Source organism: Cariama cristata, unplaced genomic scaffold (genome assembly GCF_000690535.1).
Source record: "Cariama cristata isolate BGI_N322 unplaced genomic scaffold, ASM69053v1 scaffold19598, whole genome shotgun sequence".
Lineage (NCBI taxonomy): Eukaryota > Metazoa > Chordata > Aves > Cariamiformes > Cariamidae > Cariama > Cariama cristata.
This window is the reverse complement of record NW_009633134.1, coordinates 14,711-32,985: the sequence shown is the minus strand read 5'-3', so window position 1 is coordinate 32,985 and position 18,275 is coordinate 14,711. Positions and strand designations below refer to the sequence as shown.

The window sequence follows — 18,275 nt, the reverse complement described above, 5'->3', positions numbered from 1 at the left end:
CTGTAGCTAGACAGACTGAAGTAGCAGCACAAGTAAGTCAGAAAATCTCCTGCATTTATCTGGACACAGAGCAAGCTCTGAGACCAGCCATCACAGTCGTTTTTATACATAAAATAGGTGTGCACACAGACATATGGACTCATACATTCATTACTAACCCTCATTTAAGGGACTGACCATCCAAAGTCTATGCTTCACCCAGTAAATGTGCATTAACTGGAGGTGCCAGGTGCATCCAGGACCGTGCAGTGGGTTTACAGACCACTGCATGAGGATATGGCTGTAGGTTCAACATCAATCAAGAGGTTACTGTTCCAGCTTGTTCAGTCTTTAGTTCTCCAGACCTTCCCAATCAAGACAACACACAGGTAGATTGTTTGTTTTTATCGCTCGTAGTGGAGTTTGGAGCCAGGTTACCTGGAACGAGAAGAAGTCAAAGTAATGTTAATGTTAAGTAAGAAAGACCTGGACAAAGTTTGGACTCATGCTTCGATCCTCTCTCATTATTTACTATACACCTTGTGTTAGACTTAAATTACTCTGCACTCTCTGGTTGTTTTATTTCCTACTACCATGAAGTGAAGAGACATTAAAATAAGAGCAAATTCAGAGTAAACTGTGGAGAAAACCACTGGAGAAGTATTTCCAGGCTTTGGTCTGTACCCAGGCCAGCTTCAGTGGTATTCTCAGGTCCCAGCTGGCACTGAAAAACAGTCTGTCCATGACTTGGGTGGGAGGTTTTCCAAAGAGTGAGATATAAAAAAAAAAGTCAGCTCATCTCATCCATTTGATCCCCACACACATTCTCAGTAGAGGTTTTTTCACATCCCGCTTTAAACATCTCAAGTGCCAGTATTTCTACCATTTCCTTTGCAAGACAAATCCCGAGGCCTCAGGGTCTCTCACTTAAGCAGCACAGTATGCTGCCCCAATTTTTTACCATCTTAGTTTTTTTCATTGCTCACTGTAGATTCCTTCTGCTCCCCGTATCTGTACTTTTCAGTGCTTGCACTGGTGCCTGATCTCCTTCATTAGAGCCAGCTGTTGGTCTGGATGCCCCAGCATATTTTTTTCAAGCATCGTACTAAAGTGTGTTTGCGGAGATTTTTGCGAGTAAGGGAGCTCGTCTGTGCTCTGAGCTCAGCAAGGCTTACGTGACCTACAGCCCAGGGCAGTACGTACTGAGAGAGGCTGCCATGTGGCTTGCACTCACTCTGAACAAGGGCAGACCCCGCTGATGTATTTGTGGAGAAGGAAGGTGTGTGTGCATCTACCAAGCAGTTGGAGCCAGCAGCCCATAGAGAGTGAGAACAGAGAGGGAAAACTGCCACAGGTCATGGTGACATGCTACGGAGAAGTCTCAGCCTTGCTAAGGTGAGGGAGCTTTCAACCCAAGCACGGCTTCTGAACTGGGCTTCCAGTGAATCATTTTTCATGTCACTCTCTTGCTTGTGGGTATTTGATCAACGTTTTCCTCATCCGTAGGTGATGAGGAAGAGAAGAGCTCTCTGTTCTCCCCTTCTCTCCACCTTCTTCCACACTGCAACTTTTTCATGTCCACGTGGGAGGCTGCACTGCAACCCGCCCTCGCTTTTGTGGCTGCTCTGTGTGCTGCTGCCTCCTCCCCACATCTCCCCATGGCATTTCATTCTGCTCCCTGTCCCCACTTTGACCCATTCTGTAGGTTACTACTAAGTTTATCATTACTCCTATCTCCTCACCACCCCTGTTCCCTTCCCCGTCTGTATCACATTCAAGACCCTCATGTTTCGTTTCAAAAGTGTCTGTGCTCCTCTGCTTAATCTCAACTCCTTTATTCTCACTTGCTACGCTTGTCTTCTGACCTTTTTCTACAGATCCCGCTACAGTTAGAGCAAACACCCTCCTTGTATGTACCCAACAACGTTCCCCTCTCTCTCTAGAAAAGAGGCTGAAAATTCCACTTACCACCCATCCACGATGCCACTTTGGCAGAAAAACACTGGTGATAACTAAGCAGCTATTTCTGCAGTATTGCAGTGCCTAGTGGAAATCCCATTTCTTGTTGCAAGAAGCACCCAAAAGTGAAACACAAAATCCTGCTATTAAGTATATGTGTTCTGCAACCAACACTCACGAGGAGCGAAGGCCGATGTACGAAGCAGCTCAGGATAGCGGACCCTTCTGAACGAGCCCACTTTGCATCTTTCAGGGTGGAAAACGAAACAAAACGCCAATGCCTTCCAAAGCCATACATCTTTTTAAACCCTTACAGTATTTCCCAGAAACGGCACGCAGATGTCAGTGTCTCTTTGCTGATCACAGTCTGCCCAGCAGCAGCTTAAAATTAACAAGATTCTGGTCAGGTTCAGAGCTTCTGCAGTTGTGTTCCTAAGCGGGCCACAGTGAAATTAAAGAGTCATGTCGATTTGATGGTGTAGTTTAAGAAAGCCTTGTAAGACAAAGCATGGTCTCCGTGCAGTGTGCTAGGACAACACCGCAGGATGTTAATTTGGACGCTTAGTTTGGGACATTACTATGTGTAGCACTTGTATTTTCCAGACTCCTAATTCTGACTTGTAGGTATCCTTTCCTGGCCTGTAAATACTGAGTGAGATTTTCAGACTCTGTCACAGAACGCACTTTCATCGCTTCCTTTCCCGGTTCAGGTTCTCTTCATCACCATTCACTCTTACAAGACTGAATCTGACCTTTAGCCTGCTTGAATAATGTCTTTCAATTACTCTGCGAGCTACTCGGGGTGTGGATCTGGTCTCTCGATGCATTTGCAAGGTGGGATGCGTCTCTGTGTACTACGGAATTAATAGTGACTTTGGAGGCTGTGTGCAGAGGCAGGCCCACAGGGCTTAAGTGTGCTGTTTAATCTTTACAAAAGGTAAGGGCAGCTATTTCAAACTGTGAAGCTCTGAATAATTGCATCCTAACCTGCCTGCATGTCAAGCACCATCTCCCTCCTTCATTTCCACTTCTTACCTCCCTTCTATCACCCAGAGTATCACAGCATCAGTTCTTACTAGACCTGCTCAAAGACAACTTAAACTGTTAAAACTAAGTCAGCCCTACAGTTACCCAAGAACAAAGTGCCTCCTATTTTTATCTTGAAGCTGGAACTCCATTCCATGCCCATGTTCAAGAATTTTTTTATTAAATCCTAATGAAACTTGTGCTACTGATCAAGTAGCTGCAGGATCTTCCGGACAACTAATTTTCTTCTTTCTCATGAGTCTCCATCTTCCTAATGTGCCCTCTACCATCGCTGTTCACACACCAGTTTGGGACCATTAGACTGGAGAAGCTTTCTGTCAAGAACAGTGATTCAATTCAAAAGCAACACACAAGCAGTGATCTTCCTCCAGCCTTTTACACCACCAGATGACCTAACTCTACTTACACCACACTTCAAAGGCTGTGGAGTCTCCCATTGCCTCCATGAATAAGCAGTCTCAATTTGCATAAAACAAAAAAAATACTTGCCTGGACTCCTCGGAAAGACTTATCAGGTCAGGAAGAGCAGAGTGGGAAGGTTGGTGTGCTGGACCTCTGCGCCCTCCCTGCACCCGTTCTCAAGTCTTCCTTCCCCTTTATTGAAAGAGGTGGCAGCCCTCAGGAAGTAGCAGCGGCAATAAATAAAACCTGAACGTAATAGCGTGATAGTGTCTGTGTGGAAACGGTCCAGCCCAAGCCTCCGACTGTCTGGCACAGATCCACTGTGTTCAAAGGAACAGGGACATCCCGGCTGCCCGGACTGTGTGATGCCCCAGAAAGGTGCAGTGCCCCACTGTTCAACTAGAGACATCCATCTCTTCCGTGCCTTAATCTGGGCCTAATTTCATCACCACATGGCAGGAATGGTGGGCTGTCTGCTTTAAAACAGCTGACAGTGAGAATCTGATATTGCAAAGTGCTGACAAACCAGAGATGACACGATTCTGTACTTCTGTCACTAGAGGGTAGTGCAAGTCCTCAGGTCCCTTCCTCCAGGAGGAAATGCCCATACATCTCCCTATAGGGTTTCACCGATTTTGTTTTCCCTGGCTCTGAGGAATGGGGCCCAGCAGCACACACCATCTATGCTCAAGACAAAGTGATCCGGAGAGAGGGTCTCGTTAGACCAGGGTTTACTTCTGCCTCCCCAAATGCCAAACACGCATCCTGAAATGGGTCTACTGTAGTCTTAAATGAACTATCATTGCCTTCTTACAGTTCCTCTCTCTCGTGTTCATTTGGCATTTTTGAGTCTGTCCTTCATTCAGCCAGTAATATTTCTAAGAACCTAATCAATCGCTGTTGTTGACCTTCCCAAGACCTTGCTTTTCTTTTTGGTCTCAGGAGAATGTGTTTCTATTTCACATCATGGCAGTCTCAAGGGAATTCGGTCTCTCTACACCTGCATTTTGCATTCATCAGAGCATAGAATGATCTCTGGCCAGACAAACTGGGGAGAAATTTTCTCCCTGGAACTAGTTTGCTTTCCTGTTGGTGCAGGATGTATTGACACCCAGCACAGCTCACAGAGAGGAAGACAACCAGGCTGAATAGTTGGTAGATTTACTTCAATCTGACAAAAAATCTAAAATGCTGGGAAGTTAGCTATGAACCCATAAATTGGGAGAAATCTTGATCATTTGTGTCTTCAACCAGATGAAGCCTTGGAAGGACTTAGTGAAAATATCAATCATGCATTAGCAAAGAAAGAAAAGTTGAGATCTAGTACTTCTCCATAACTTCTGGTTTTGTGACACTCTCCCCCATTTCAGAAGGTGATAAAGGAGCAAATTAAAGACTTCCACCCTCCCTCTCCTCCACTCCTTGCCCCCTTCACCTCAACGTAAACACATTTTCCTCTCTTCTCCGCCAGTAACTTGTCACATTAAACACACCCGACTAAACCCAAGTGAGGAAGGGAGAGGTTACACTGAAAATCTGTCTGCACCCTGCTAGCCACTACGATAGTGAACATAACTGCTGCTGTTTATTAGGGCTTTACACAAGGAGACAGTCCCCTTTCTCTCCCTTTGTCCCGTACCCGCTTGCTGAGAAGTGTGAGAAAACATGACATAAGGAGTACCGACTTTACAATAAGCCTGTCATTAAATTGCCTTCAACTTAAATTGCCTGTATCATTTGATACAATTTCTACCCTTCTTTGATCCCACTCATTTTAATATAGAGGAAATAACAGGATTTGCTCACAGGTGCCTATATTGAATATGTTTGCACCGATCAGCCAAACCGCGAACAAGGGAGACAGAAGCAGAATATGCTGGTAGAAGAGATTTTACCTGAGATGCCTCCAGTGCTCCGAACACTGGCATGGCCAATGCTGAGCTGTTCATATTCCAGTTTGATGTTCCCAAGGTCTTCTCCTGAATGTCCTTCACTGGCAAAAGAATTGGCCTCAATGCTTGAGCCTGGAGACCGTTTGGCCTTGCGACTGAAAAGCCCACTGGCAAACCGTTTTCCTTGCTTTGAATTGGCCTGTGCGTCTTCTTTCTTCACATCACGAATAGACTCTCTGGATTTGGATTTATTTTTCAGGTCCATGTGGAGCCGGGAGAACAGTTTCTGAGGGCTCCGATTCAGCTTGTTCAAGTTTTCCAGAGGTGGATCAATTTCTGGGAACTCCTGCTCCAATGTGACTAAGTCATTTAGAAACTGATTTAGCCGTTTCTTTGACTCACTTGTTTCCTCCTTTTCCATGTTCCCCTGATGATCCTGCCTGTGTCGTGAAGCCCAGAGCATCATATCACCACGAGTGGCCCCTGCCACTAAATTATACTTGGGGTTAATGAACTTCCGAGCCACGGTGGAGGAATGAAGGCCTGGCTTCCCAATTCCAAGAGGGAATGGGTTAGCAATACCCAGTTCCTTGTAGAAATTAACTTCCTCTGAGATGGCATAGAGCTCACGAAACTCAACATCAAACATCTCCACGTGCTGTCCTGTCAAGACTAGCAGGATGTTTCTGTCAATGTGGGATGAACTCCATGTAAAGCTAAGAGTAGAAAACAGAACCAACATGAGATTTTTGGGTGCATACTTGACCCAGCCTACCTAACAGTATCTGAGACGCTACAAGGGAATACACAGCATTGTGCCATTTGCCCGTATGTCCTTGCCAAGATGGGTCAGAATGGCTAGATGAAGCTCTTTATTATTGTTCTTCATTAGGCATGCAGACCAGATCTGGAAGAAAAGGCCCTAAAACTCTGAAGGACAGTTTACCCTTTTAAAAAAGCAACACTGCATCAACAGGAGGAGTCTCTAGACTGAAAACCTCGCTGAAGAGAACTGAGCACAGTGGCTGGTGGGCAGTTCGTGCAGACCACCACCTGATGCAGTGTGGAACTATCTCTGGTCCACTGAAATGGTCCACCAGCACGGGCATGTTCCGTTCTCTCAGGAGGAGCTTGTGCTCTATGCCACCTTCTCTGTCGTCCCACCCCAGTTTCTACAGATGCCACACAGATTAGAGGGGCCGGGATAAGAAAGGGAATGACATGGGAAGAAGATTCTCAAGCAAAGCCACAAGGCATTCTTTGCACAAAGGCTGTAGCTTTGCCTGAAGCAAGAGCGACCCACCTGTATGATCCAGTGGCCACCTTTTCACCATCCACCATCAGGAATCGGGATGCCAATGTGCCTCTGATCTTCCCTGCTGGCATGTAGAACCCAACTCCTGTCACAGAACGTATGCGGATATTCTAACAGGGAGGTGAAAAGACAAAATGTCACAGTAAATAGGGCAGAGAATGAGATAATTGCCAGCTCCAAGTCTTAACGTGTCACTCACACTATCTCACTACTTCTGGGACTACAGCTCATTTTGTATCAGCCACCAGAAATCAGAAGGGCGGCAGAAAGGAAAGCGTAGTGCCCTAAGACCTGTTGTCATCCCCTGTCTACGCAAGTCACTCCCCTCCATCAGCTTACAGCCCTGTCCAATGGGTCAGCATCTTTGTAACCTGCCTGCTGTCTTCAGCTATTCATCTTAGCCCATAGGCAAGACAGTGCTTTCAAAATCAGACAATCCTCCATCTCCAGTCCTGTGCTGTAGCTCAGAAGGCCCAGCCCAGTTCAGGGGAATGAATCAGAGAAAGCTCTGAGTCACGTCTGCACTCTGAATCCTGATCCCTATTCCACGGTGCTCGTGAGCTCTTCTCCAGATTACGTTAGCAGGACCACAAAACCAAGGAACTTCGCAACACCTGTGCAGCGCAAAGGACACAGTTACTTGGAGGGTTATGCACGAGACGGGTCTATATTAGGTTCTTTTTGTGCTTGTGTTCTGATTCCCGGCAACACATGGCCTGACAAAACTGGGCAAATTAAAAGACTGGACAATTTAATTATTACAGAAAAGAGGAGGAAACAATTCTGCTGCTCCAAAGATAGATATTTCCTGTCTGTTATAACAAACGGAGAACCCTGACCTTTATAATTTTGCTAAGAACCCCAGATAGTTACAGTGTCCACCCAGATTCCTCACTGTTCAATGGAGAGTAAAAAAATGCAGAACTTTTTTTGAACAAAAAGAGTAGGATAAGTGTCTCTACTGATGTCCTGAATAGATCAGCAGAGAAGAATTTCTGAAGAAGAGGAAGGAAAAACTTTTCATGAAATGAATGGAAGTAGTTAGAAGAAGGTAATACCTCTCCCCAAACCTCCTGTCTCACACCCTTTGGCCAGCAAACCTACAAGGAATGAAAAAAAGCACTACCAGGCACAGAGAAAACAGATTTAAGGTTACGTGATTCTCAACAACAGATGTGTGCCTGCACTTACTGTAAGAATACATTTGCACATTGGACTGAGTGTTACTCTGCTCATGGGTCCTGGCTGCATGAAGCTGAATTGCCAAACTGTCTAACATGAAACACGCCCCCCCGCCAAACCCTAAAGCGTTGATTGTCAGTAAAAGTCTAGAGCAAATTACCTTGTTGCTCTGACACACAAATTTAGACCATTTTCTTCATTCCGCCCTCTGTTTCTGTAAGAATTTAACAATGAAAAGCTAAAAGGTATTGTGATCTGGAGTAATAAATCCAGGGTTGGGAGTCAGATAGTCCCAAGCGTAATCACAGTTCTGACACTATTCCCTGTGATGTTCTGGGAAAGTCAATTCACCTTCGCCTCATTCTTACTCCATCTGCAGAGCAGGAGAATCATGAGGATTTGGCTAATGCTAGCACAGCCTAGGATCCCACAAAGAGCTAAGTCCTATTATTATAAACCTCACTGACAGCTTAAATATTGATAGGCTATAGAAATCAGCATGCAGGAACAAGTGATTATAAGAATGCAGATTTCTTTAAAAAAAAAAAGTTTTTCTGCTTATAACTCTTACCTTCTGAATCTGCTCCTATTTCCCCCACTAAAATACAGCAGTGGCAATACAAGTTCTGACTAACAGTAACTGATGATACTACTATTTTGCGTTCATCTGTTGCTTGATCTGTCTGGAGTCCTGTGTGGGCATTAGCTAATTAATGCTCTCAACACTGCCAAAAGTATTATTACCCTGTTTTAAAGTTGAGCAGCCTGAGAGAGAAAAAGATGAAGTGACTTGCCCAAGGCCTAGCAGTGAGTCATATGTGTGGGATGCTGAATGCAGGTTGGGTAGAGCACAGGAGAAAGGGTGCCCTTTCCAGTGTTTAGAATAACAGTTGTAGTTGGCTGGCTGATCACCTGAAATCATTTTTTTCCCTTGCTGAGTAAAGGTGGATGTGGGATTTGCCAAATCATGGAATATTGGCTGCAAGTGACAAGAAGGACCTCCGACCTCCAGTCTTCAAATCAGTCAACAGCTCTGACATGTCATGTACCCCTGTGAATCAAGACTTATCAGCCTGTGTGAGCAGAGAGTTTCTTAGCATGTAACAAGTGTGGATTTTATTGTGTTTGTATGTTATATCACCTTCTTTTGGTGGAAAAAAAGCACGCTTGAATTTCTGCAGTCATTGAGCTACACATAACACTTAGAAAGGCACAGAGGGGATGGAACCAAACAGCTGAACACATAAACCTCCTTGAACAAAGTAGGCACAGGAGTGCATAAATACATCTTGAAATGCAGAAAACAAGCACAAAGTCATATAAACATCAAGTCACTTAACAGGTTATTTGTATAATGTTTTCTGCCTTGAAGGATCTTGGAGCGTTTGTAGACTGATATATCAAGCTGTACAGAGGAGCAAGCCTGGGTTCATGTACTGAAGACTACACAACAACAAAAGAGGAAAGACAAATATAAATGAGGTGACATTGCAGCCATTTTTGGGGGGCACTGGTGTTACAGTAATAACAAATATTTTGGGTAAAGGACCAGTTGGTTCACCAGACAGAAGTGACCCCTCCAGACCTGTATTCTTGCAGAAGCCTGCTTAAGGTTTGTCATATCCTGGCTTATGGAAACTGCAGTCTGCATTAAATTTCCACATTTCCTTTGCACCGCTCCTCATCACAGGCAGTGACTAACGTCTCCCTGGCACAACTTAATACGGACTGGTAACAGTCAAACCTGACAGGGCATCCTAATACAAACAGTGAAGGAATCAGTCTTTCTCGCTTTATTGTGACGCACTTTTAAACCTCACCCTGAATCCACAGAAAGTTAAATTAAACCCAGTTTAGAAAGTCAGTAATAGGTTGTGTTGTGACTGATACTTAGTTGTCACTTGACAGATCTGGGCAGTAGTTCTCACAAGCTGGGGTTGAGGTGTGTGTGTGGGGGATACACGAGAACGACTCTAAAGGGAAGCGTTGTAAGTACTTCCACCAGGGAATCCGGCGTGTACCCTCCCTCTTCGAACAACCACTGATATATATGTCACAAAGCAAGCAGGGATCTGTATTTCAAGTTGGGATGGATGGCATGAATGTCCTCTATAAACTAACATGTAAAACAGAGAGGTGACAGACAAAAGCAGTAGCTGATAGATGACAGTGACTCAACAGTCCCTTCTATTGACTGTGTTTTTCAAAATGTGGAGGCCCCCGTTCTGCTGTCCCTGGAAAAATCAGATCCCTTCAGTCAATGGAATCTGTTGGGGTAGCTCGTGTCCTTTGTTTTCTTTTACTACTGCTTCACTGGAGCACAGGGCTGAGGGAGAAGCCCCAGATGCCCGTTATTTCCCACTCTGAAATCCTAGATGGAGGTACCGCAGAAGGAGGAAAGAGGAAGAGAGAGATGGGATTCATGTGGACAGGACCACAGTAACAACAGTAAAGGAATTTTTCTTATTTGTGGTCTGCAAGATTCTCATTTTTGGTGATCAGACCTCCAGGTCAGAGAGATGGGTGGTAGGTGCTCATCTTACACAGGGACACAAAAGCAGCCACAATCTGGAAGAAGCCACATAATAATGCTGAGGAATACTATGAACTTATCCTATGTGTTTGCCCTGAGCAGTTCTGGAAAGGTGTGCTTTTGGACAAAATAGTAAAACTTGCAGGTACTCAAGCAGAATAGGATGGAAGGCAGCTAGCTGGAGCTGGCCTGCCAAGGTCATTACTGGCTATTACTTAGTTGGGTCTTTGCAAAAAGAGAGCCTTGTAAGCCCCCATTTTCAAAAGGTTACAAGCAGCCTAGAAAAATTCTCTAATAGACAATTAAAAAACCAACAGCACTGCGTCACATTACGTTCAGCTTCTCCCTCGCTTGAGTGAGGAATCGATGAGGAAAGACATGCAATACTGAATTGAAATTCCAAAAATTTCTGAGGCAGAAATTTTTAAGAACTCCTGGAGTGAGGGGAGGAACTCCTTACAAGTTGGGAAAATGAATGTAAAAACTAACATGAAGGTGAACTCCCTGCAGGTAACTCATTCCCTGGGCTTGCTTGGAGCTCTAGGTGAGCTCCCTGTCTTTGAGCAGGAGCGTCTGTTATTGTGGTCATGGTTAGCAGAAGCATGGGGGGAAAGAGAACTCATCTAAAAACTGGTGAGAACACTCACCCTCAGGTCAACAAAAAGAGGACTTTTCGTGGGGCTATGAATTTTGTATCTATGAGAACTTTGATTCATTGTGATCTCCGAAGAACACTCTTCTGTCAAACATAACAGAAGTCTGGCAAACCATGTCCTGTAGGCTCAGGAAGCCATATGACTCATACACACAAGACACGCTCTTACTAACATCCCAGGATGAATGTGCCGATGGTTGATGTTAAATGCATTTCTTGTGATCTTTGGCCTTCAGACAAAAATCGAGGTTTTTCTCATTTCATGCTTGCCGTCAGTGAATAACTTTTTGTCTTTGCAGAGTGAGGTACTGTCTTCCTACAGCAGTTTCCCTCCTGCGAGGCTGTCAGCAGATCATGATACCTTACAATCTCAAAATGATACAATAGCCAGGTATTTTGTGAAACGCCCAGCACTGTATGTAGACAAAGGGCAAAATCCGGTGTTAACAGTAAATCTCTCTGTGTTAGGACCGTTGAAGTATTCACTCTGCATTGGATGAACGGGGCAATGGAAACAAAAAGGCAGGAATCGCAGAACAATCTGAGCATCTGGTGATGACAGAAGACAGAATAAGCATCCTGACCCTGCAGCGATGACAGCCCATGGTAGTGTGTCATCTCTCTCTCTCTCTTTCTCTGGGATCAGAACTTGCCTCCAAACCTTAAAGTTACATCCCACAGTACTGCAACTTTCTGAGAAAAAGCCACGCTGTAAATCTTGCACAAGCATTCCAAAGGAAAGGTTGGGAAGAAGGGCAGGAAGGAAGCGTATGCGGTTCCTTTGCTAACAAACTGTAGCCCACTGGTGAAAATCTTTTAGAAGAAAGCAAAATGGTTACACAAAAAGACAATGTAAGGAGAGAATGTTTTTCCTGTTGCTGAAAATCTGTAGAAGAAACTTGGACATCAAAGCAGATATCAGGAGAAAGACATGTCATAAATAAGAAATGGCTGAATGAGAGAGTTAACTGCGCTAGAGTTTCTCGTTCTTCCTCAGCAATTCCAACATCCTCTGTGATGAAGTGATGTGAGACAAAATGATTCTGCCTGAACAAGACCGGAGGCCCAGCTTGCTTTCTTGCTTTAAATCCGGGTCTTCGACACTAAAAGTTCCAAACAACTCTTGACACATTACATCAATGAGGTGGGGGTTGGGGGACTCCTCAAGGGGAAGCCTTAACCTTGCTTGAGATTCCTTGGGTGTCAGGGGAATCACTGTGTGATGATTTCTGCCATACTGACCCAAGCAGCAGCACAGATGCATCCAAGGCAGCCTTGGGCAGGATACTAAGAGGCCATCTTCCCTGAGAGGCAAATGACCTCTTTCCCCTGACAGGAAGACTCTTCCCACTCCTTCCATAGTCTCATAGACAGGAATAAACTGCATTGACCGTAACAAGAATAACTAAAGCTTTTGCCGTACTGGAAAAGGAATACAACAACCTTAAGGGGAATTTAAGATACAGTATGAGATAGCTGGGAAAAGAAGGGAAAACGTTGAGGGACAGCACTCTGTGGGCTGGAGCTCTGCAGAAGAGTGAACAACTAGGTCAAAGAAAGACGTTAAAAAGTTCTCCTCAGTGGACCTCGTTCCCCTCAACTTGTATTTGGACTTTTTTTAGCTGAAGGAGTCTAACGGAAAACATAGCAAAGGCTGCTGTGAGTGAAGGGAAGCACCGAAGGGACACAGAAGAGTTTTCTCCCACTTTTGACGGCATCAGTTCAAACTCTACCTCCTTGGAAAGGGTAACACAACCAGGCTGCTGCAGGACGTAGTCACTGCTGTGGCATGTCACTGTGATGATTGGTTTTGGGGTGTAAAGTCTGTGTAGATACCTATGGAGAAAGAGGTAAGAAGAAGAAGAGCAAAAGGGGACCGCTTACTGTTTAAAGATGAAGAAGGCAGCCAAAAAGGAACTTGCCTCTCCAATAACATTGCAACTTTTTCTAAAATGTCAGGGCATCTTTTCATTCACTGTGTCCAGGAGTTAAAATATGCAGTACTGAAGGCATCATTCCTGCACATGATGACATGGTGAGAAAAGTACTGGGAGAGAAGTACTGGAGCAAATGGAACTACTGCTGTGATTTCACAGTTTTGTACCAAAGAGACCCCTGCCTAGGCCACAGAATACCCCTGGAGCTTGAAACAGGTTTATTATAACGATGTCCGTGTCTTGCTTTCAGAGACACCAGAAAAAGAAGCTCCCATCTCTGTTTTGGAGAACGATGAGAAAGCTGCTCGGCTGGATGTCTTTTTTGATGAAGTCCAGAAACTCAGAGCAGAGTGGTAGTTCACAGGAACACTCTGCAGATATATGCAAGTCATTTTCATCCGGGTTTAAGATGGTTCTCCTAAAACGGTTAATATGAGCCTCTGTAACCTTCAGAGCTTTTTGAGTTTTGGGGTTTTAACTATTAATGGAACGTTTATGGAAGATCTGCCTTTCCTCCAAGCAAAAAGGCACTTTTTTTCACCACCACCCCCACCCCCCCCCTGCTGCTCAGAAGAACAGTTGGATCATAAGAGGGGTGAGTCTGGCATCCCATAGGTTGTTTCCAACCTAGCAACTTTTCAGTATTCGGAACAAGTCTGTAGTAATGTCAGTGACTAAAGAACATGAAAAAATCAAGGAATACAACACTAACTATAAACACACAAAGGATTTCAGTCTCTATGTAATGGAATGAGATCCTGCTGAGGCTGCTTCTGCCAGCCAAGCTAGGCTGACTACTCTGCTGCGCTGTACAAAGGCATACGCTGATGTGGAATGGGGGGGCAGCTATGCCCCTCAGTCCCTTATGTTCTCAGGCAAAGGAGGACTACAAGATCCTTCACTCCCAGATGATCACTGCCGGATAGGAAAGTCTTGATTTCACAGAGTATATGTGTCCTATAGCTGGGATCCATGCAGACAACAACTCAAAGAGCTACGCTGGCCTCTAGTTTGAATCCTTGCATAGGAGACCCACAGGAATTTCCTCAGACAATTTTCTTTCCAAACAGGAGTTTTTAGATCAGAAGAGCCAAGAAACATAGACGCCTGTCTCAGGTGAAAGGCAAAAAATCCAAATCTTTCCTTTCTCGTTCCTTCTGTATTAGCAAGCCACTCTCTTACCCTACCGTGTTCCATGAACCACTGTCTAAGTGCTGTGCTGTGACTTGTTGGGAGGAGGAGATGTGTTTGCCTGTCCAAGTGAGTTCCAAGATTCGTTACATCTAAAAAAGGCCACTGACCTGCAGGCGATAATGGTTCAGTATTGAATATCTTACCCGGATCTGCAAGTCACTGAGGTCAAGGCATCTGCACATTTCCAGGAAGAGCTTCACACCCTCCTCATCTAGGATTATATAGACTGGGATCCAGCGCTTATATGCTGCATCAACAATATCACGAAAGATGTCCCGGTCTGTAAATACATCCATGACCACTGCGATAATCTGGAAACAAGAAGACAGTAGACAGACAACTGAATAAAATGTTAGGAATTGAAAGGGAGACCCATCACACTGGTGCAAAATAAAGGAGAGCACTGATACCAGAATATGGAGGAGGAGGAGGATATAGGAGATACAAAAGTACAGGGATGTACATGCCCAAGCACTACCAAGAAGCTTGTAATTTGCTGGCTTGGCTCCTGCTGCACTTTGGAAGGAACTTAATAAATATCTTTGAGAGTTCTCTTTCTTCTAGGGGAAGATGGCTTATTTCAGCAGCCTGAGGAATGCCAAAGCCAAATACGTAGTTTTTCCTCCGTATTGTGAAACTTTGATTGCCTCTACAAGGATCCACTTAAACAAAGAAGAACACTGAAAATAGATTGAAAAAGAAGAGTGAAAAACACAGCCTTAACACTTAATCAGAAGGTGAGTAATGGAAGAATGAATGTGCAGAGGAATCGGGGCCTGAATCCTCAGCCATGGCACATAGTGCAGACAGCAAGAATTTTATTTCCTTTTTTCCCTGATTCCCTGCAAGAAGTCAGGGCTGGCTTCCCGAGGAATGTCTTAGGGAGCTCAAACATAAACACCTCATATTTGTCAGGAAGGAACTGCAGTCTGTGTTCAAGATTTGGAGGCAAAATGATCGTTCCCTCTCTTCACATGTACATTTTTTCTGGTATAAAACTAATCTCTCTTTCCAGGCATAGATTTTACATAAAAACAAAAGGTTGCACTGACGTGACAGACAAGCCTGAACATTCATAGAATGAGTAACAACAAAACCGAGAAGGTTATGGACAACATTAATGCTGATCTTACATGTTTTGTCTTTCTCTCCCTTTCTGTATCTTTTACATCATTAGAAATATCAATTCACTTTTCTGCCTGAAAGAGTTATTCTCCCCAACAATTGAAAGTCTATGAATGAAGGAAACTACTGTTTTTCTAGTCGCACTGGGAAACATCCACTTGCCAGGTCAGAGCTCTCATGCTGACAGTATGCTGGGAAGAGAGTTGCCTAAATTTTAATTTCCAGGACGCTGGGGGTCACAGTGATGAGCCAAGCCGTGCTGGGGATGGCACATACGGCTGTGAATGGAGCTGAAGCCTGGATCGAACAGTAGGATTTTCTTCAATTGAAGTTTGGAAGAGGTGCAGCTCAAGTTGCAGGAGCTCCCTATGGAAGGGGGAATAATTCTCACCAGAGACCTCCTTCCTTTGAAAAATGCCCTTGAACAAATTGCTTTTGGGAAAGTGATGCCACAGTAAATGTCCCCTACTGTGTTTGCTGAGTCTCTGCTTGTGTTGGTGGTTGTTGGCCGTACAGCTGCTCCGTCAGGCTCCTTCTGTCAACAGTGCTTACACAAGCTTTTCTTTGGTAGAAAAAGAAAAAAAGAGCTGACATTGTCTTTATGCTCATCATTAACATACAGGTTCCTGATACAGGTGAACTGTGGTGGAGCTACATTATACTAATAGTAAGTCCCTCAATAACTTCTGCTAGGCAGAACTTGATTTCAGGTCCTGCCTTGGTTCTCACTTCCCAGCACAAAGCAGCAAGATGCAGGGAATGTTACCAGAACCTCTGAAAATTAAAATACAGTGAACTCGTGCCATTTTATTGCTGAAAACTTAATGTACAGGCAGATTATAATTAAAAGCATGAAGAGTTCATGCATTAATTCAGGCCTGTTATGCTCCCTCTCCCCTCCACACACTGTGGTCTGGATGTAGTTATTTAGGAGCAAGAACGCCAGATAATAGTCATTTGACGTAAGAAAATCCACACAGGGAATTGATCAAGAATAGACGGCAGAAGCGTGAATTTGTTTTCTTTCCGTCCCCTCCATTGAGCAATTACACCACATCCTGGACAAACCATTAATCCATAGTCCTGGCGTTGCAATGTGAAGGGATGGTTCCCTCCAGGCTATGGGGCCCTGGGTCAGCTCAGGCTTCTTTGCAAAATTGGGGACTAAACCCATGAAAACCGCAATCCTGTACGAAAAGCAGATGAGCTGCTTTGCAGGTGGCCCTTCCATGCCACCAAAATGTGCAGTGGGCAATGCCCGTTGTTATGTTAGTCTTCTCAAAGCTCTGCCACAGCTGGTGATCCGTCAAGATTACCTAGGAGCATTCCCAAATACAGCAAGTCAGAGCATGAGCGTCTACCCGTGCGAGAGGTTTTCCCCATTCCTCTACCTATCCTATGGATAATAAACTTATCTATAGGGCCCATAGGTGTGCCTAGCTCTTCACAGGTATTTAAAGATAGGCAAGCATTAACTTGCGAATCTCATTGCGGCAAGGTAGCTTAATTAACATAGGTTTGTAAAACACTGATGATAAGCCGCCCACAGACATGCGCCACATATTACCGATATCTGTTTAGACCCCTCTCAAAAAAACCCAAACCAACAAAACCCCACTCTCATCTGCTGAATGAAAAGCTGCTACCTGGAGACCTTTTTTCGCCACCGCCAGCTCAGCTGAACACAATAGACGTAGTTATCTATGAAAAGGACCATTAAACACTCAAATGGCTGATAAACATGAAATCACATTTGGGCTGGGAGGGGCACAGTTCTTCCAGCCAGTGAAAAAAAAATAAAAATCTGCAAAGGAATTAATTACTTCTGGGTGCCAGGCACAGGTATTGAAAAGAACAAAGTTTCCCAGTCCTTGCAGAGTCTGTAGAGGCATTTCTAGCAGCGCACAGGGGATGTGAAGTCGCACTAAATCAGAGCGGAAGGATTTTACAGCTTCTGGCTCTCCTATTCGACTGATCGCACCAGGCGCTGAACAGGATTACGGGGTGTGCATGTATTTCTGTGAGCAGGGAGCTGAGGAGATCACCCGCTGGATTAATGCCTCTCTGGAAAGTTTTCTCTATTTCCCAGCAGATTTGGTTTTAACAAGTCTGCAAAAATTGCGCGCACAGTGTGTGCTGGGGCTGGCGGGGCGGGGGGGGGTAGGTGGAGGAGGAAATAACTGCTGAATTAGAAAGCAGAAAAAACAGAAAATAGAAAAAGTAAGAGCAAGAATGAAGTCTCTTATGTTGTTATCCCCTCTCCCCAGGGGGGATCTCAGCTTTGAAGGAGGTCTTTTCCTGAGTGGTCTTCCCTGGAAACTTCACCCACATCTAGAAAAACCTCATCATTCCCCCCACCTATTCAACACAAGCTCTCGTAGCATCACGGCTGGTTTGTATTTTTGCCAAGGGTGCCCTGTCACCACTAACAGTCTTTTCCAGCCAAAGATAAATAGGAGGAGCAGCCACATATTGTCTGGACTCTGGCTGCTTGGTGTTGGGACCACAAAAAATAAACCCCAAAAAACCATCACCCTATAAACAAACTCACTGCCCTGTGTTTAACTATGGATACCTGCACGTACAGGAGGAGTGGCTGTAGTAGCATCACGGCCTGCCTTCTCCTGAGCCGGGGAATCAGACTGAGACACGACAAAGCAAACCACGGGCAGAAAACTCCAGTTTGGGGGGGGGTTGCAGGGGTTTAACCCCATCCCGGGCATCAGCTTTGCCAAACCGTAACATGACGGGCAGTAAACTGCAGGGAAAGCCCTGCCAGGTGGATGCTGACCAGACGGAGGGCCAACGCGCTCCTCCTGCTTTGGAAGGGGCCAGCGAGGAAAGCCGGGCCACGGCGGGCTCTCACCTCCCTTCCACCCCACGCAGCCCCCGGTCAGGCCCTCCACCCGGGTGCCCCCCGCCCAGGCGTGAAGGCGGGCAGGGGTGGTCTGTCAGGGACGCCCTACCTTCTGTGCCTGCTGGATCATGTCCCGCACCACCTCCTTCAGGTGGGGCGCGCTCTCCTCCTTGCGGGGGTGCGTGAAGAGGGCCACCC

The 18,275-nt window shown here is 45.2% G+C and overlaps 1 protein-coding gene across 1 annotated transcript in view; it reads right to left on the bottom strand.

The window, feature by feature from the left end:
- Positions 1–352: 352 nt before the first annotated feature.
- The window catches only part of FAM83F (family with sequence similarity 83, member F), a gene marked incomplete at its 5' end in the record, with an annotated part of 18,187 nt that continues 264 nt past the window's right edge, over positions 353–18,275 (bottom strand). Inside the window, 5 exons of the mRNA XM_009706653.1 lie at positions 353–417; positions 5,283–5,995; positions 6,583–6,704; positions 14,239–14,406; positions 18,187–18,273. Coding sequence (XP_009704955.1) covers positions 353–417; positions 5,283–5,995; positions 6,583–6,704; positions 14,239–14,406; positions 18,187–18,273 — 1,155 coding nt within the window. The remainder of the gene's footprint in view (positions 418–5,282; positions 5,996–6,582; positions 6,705–14,238; positions 14,407–18,186; positions 18,274–18,275) is intronic.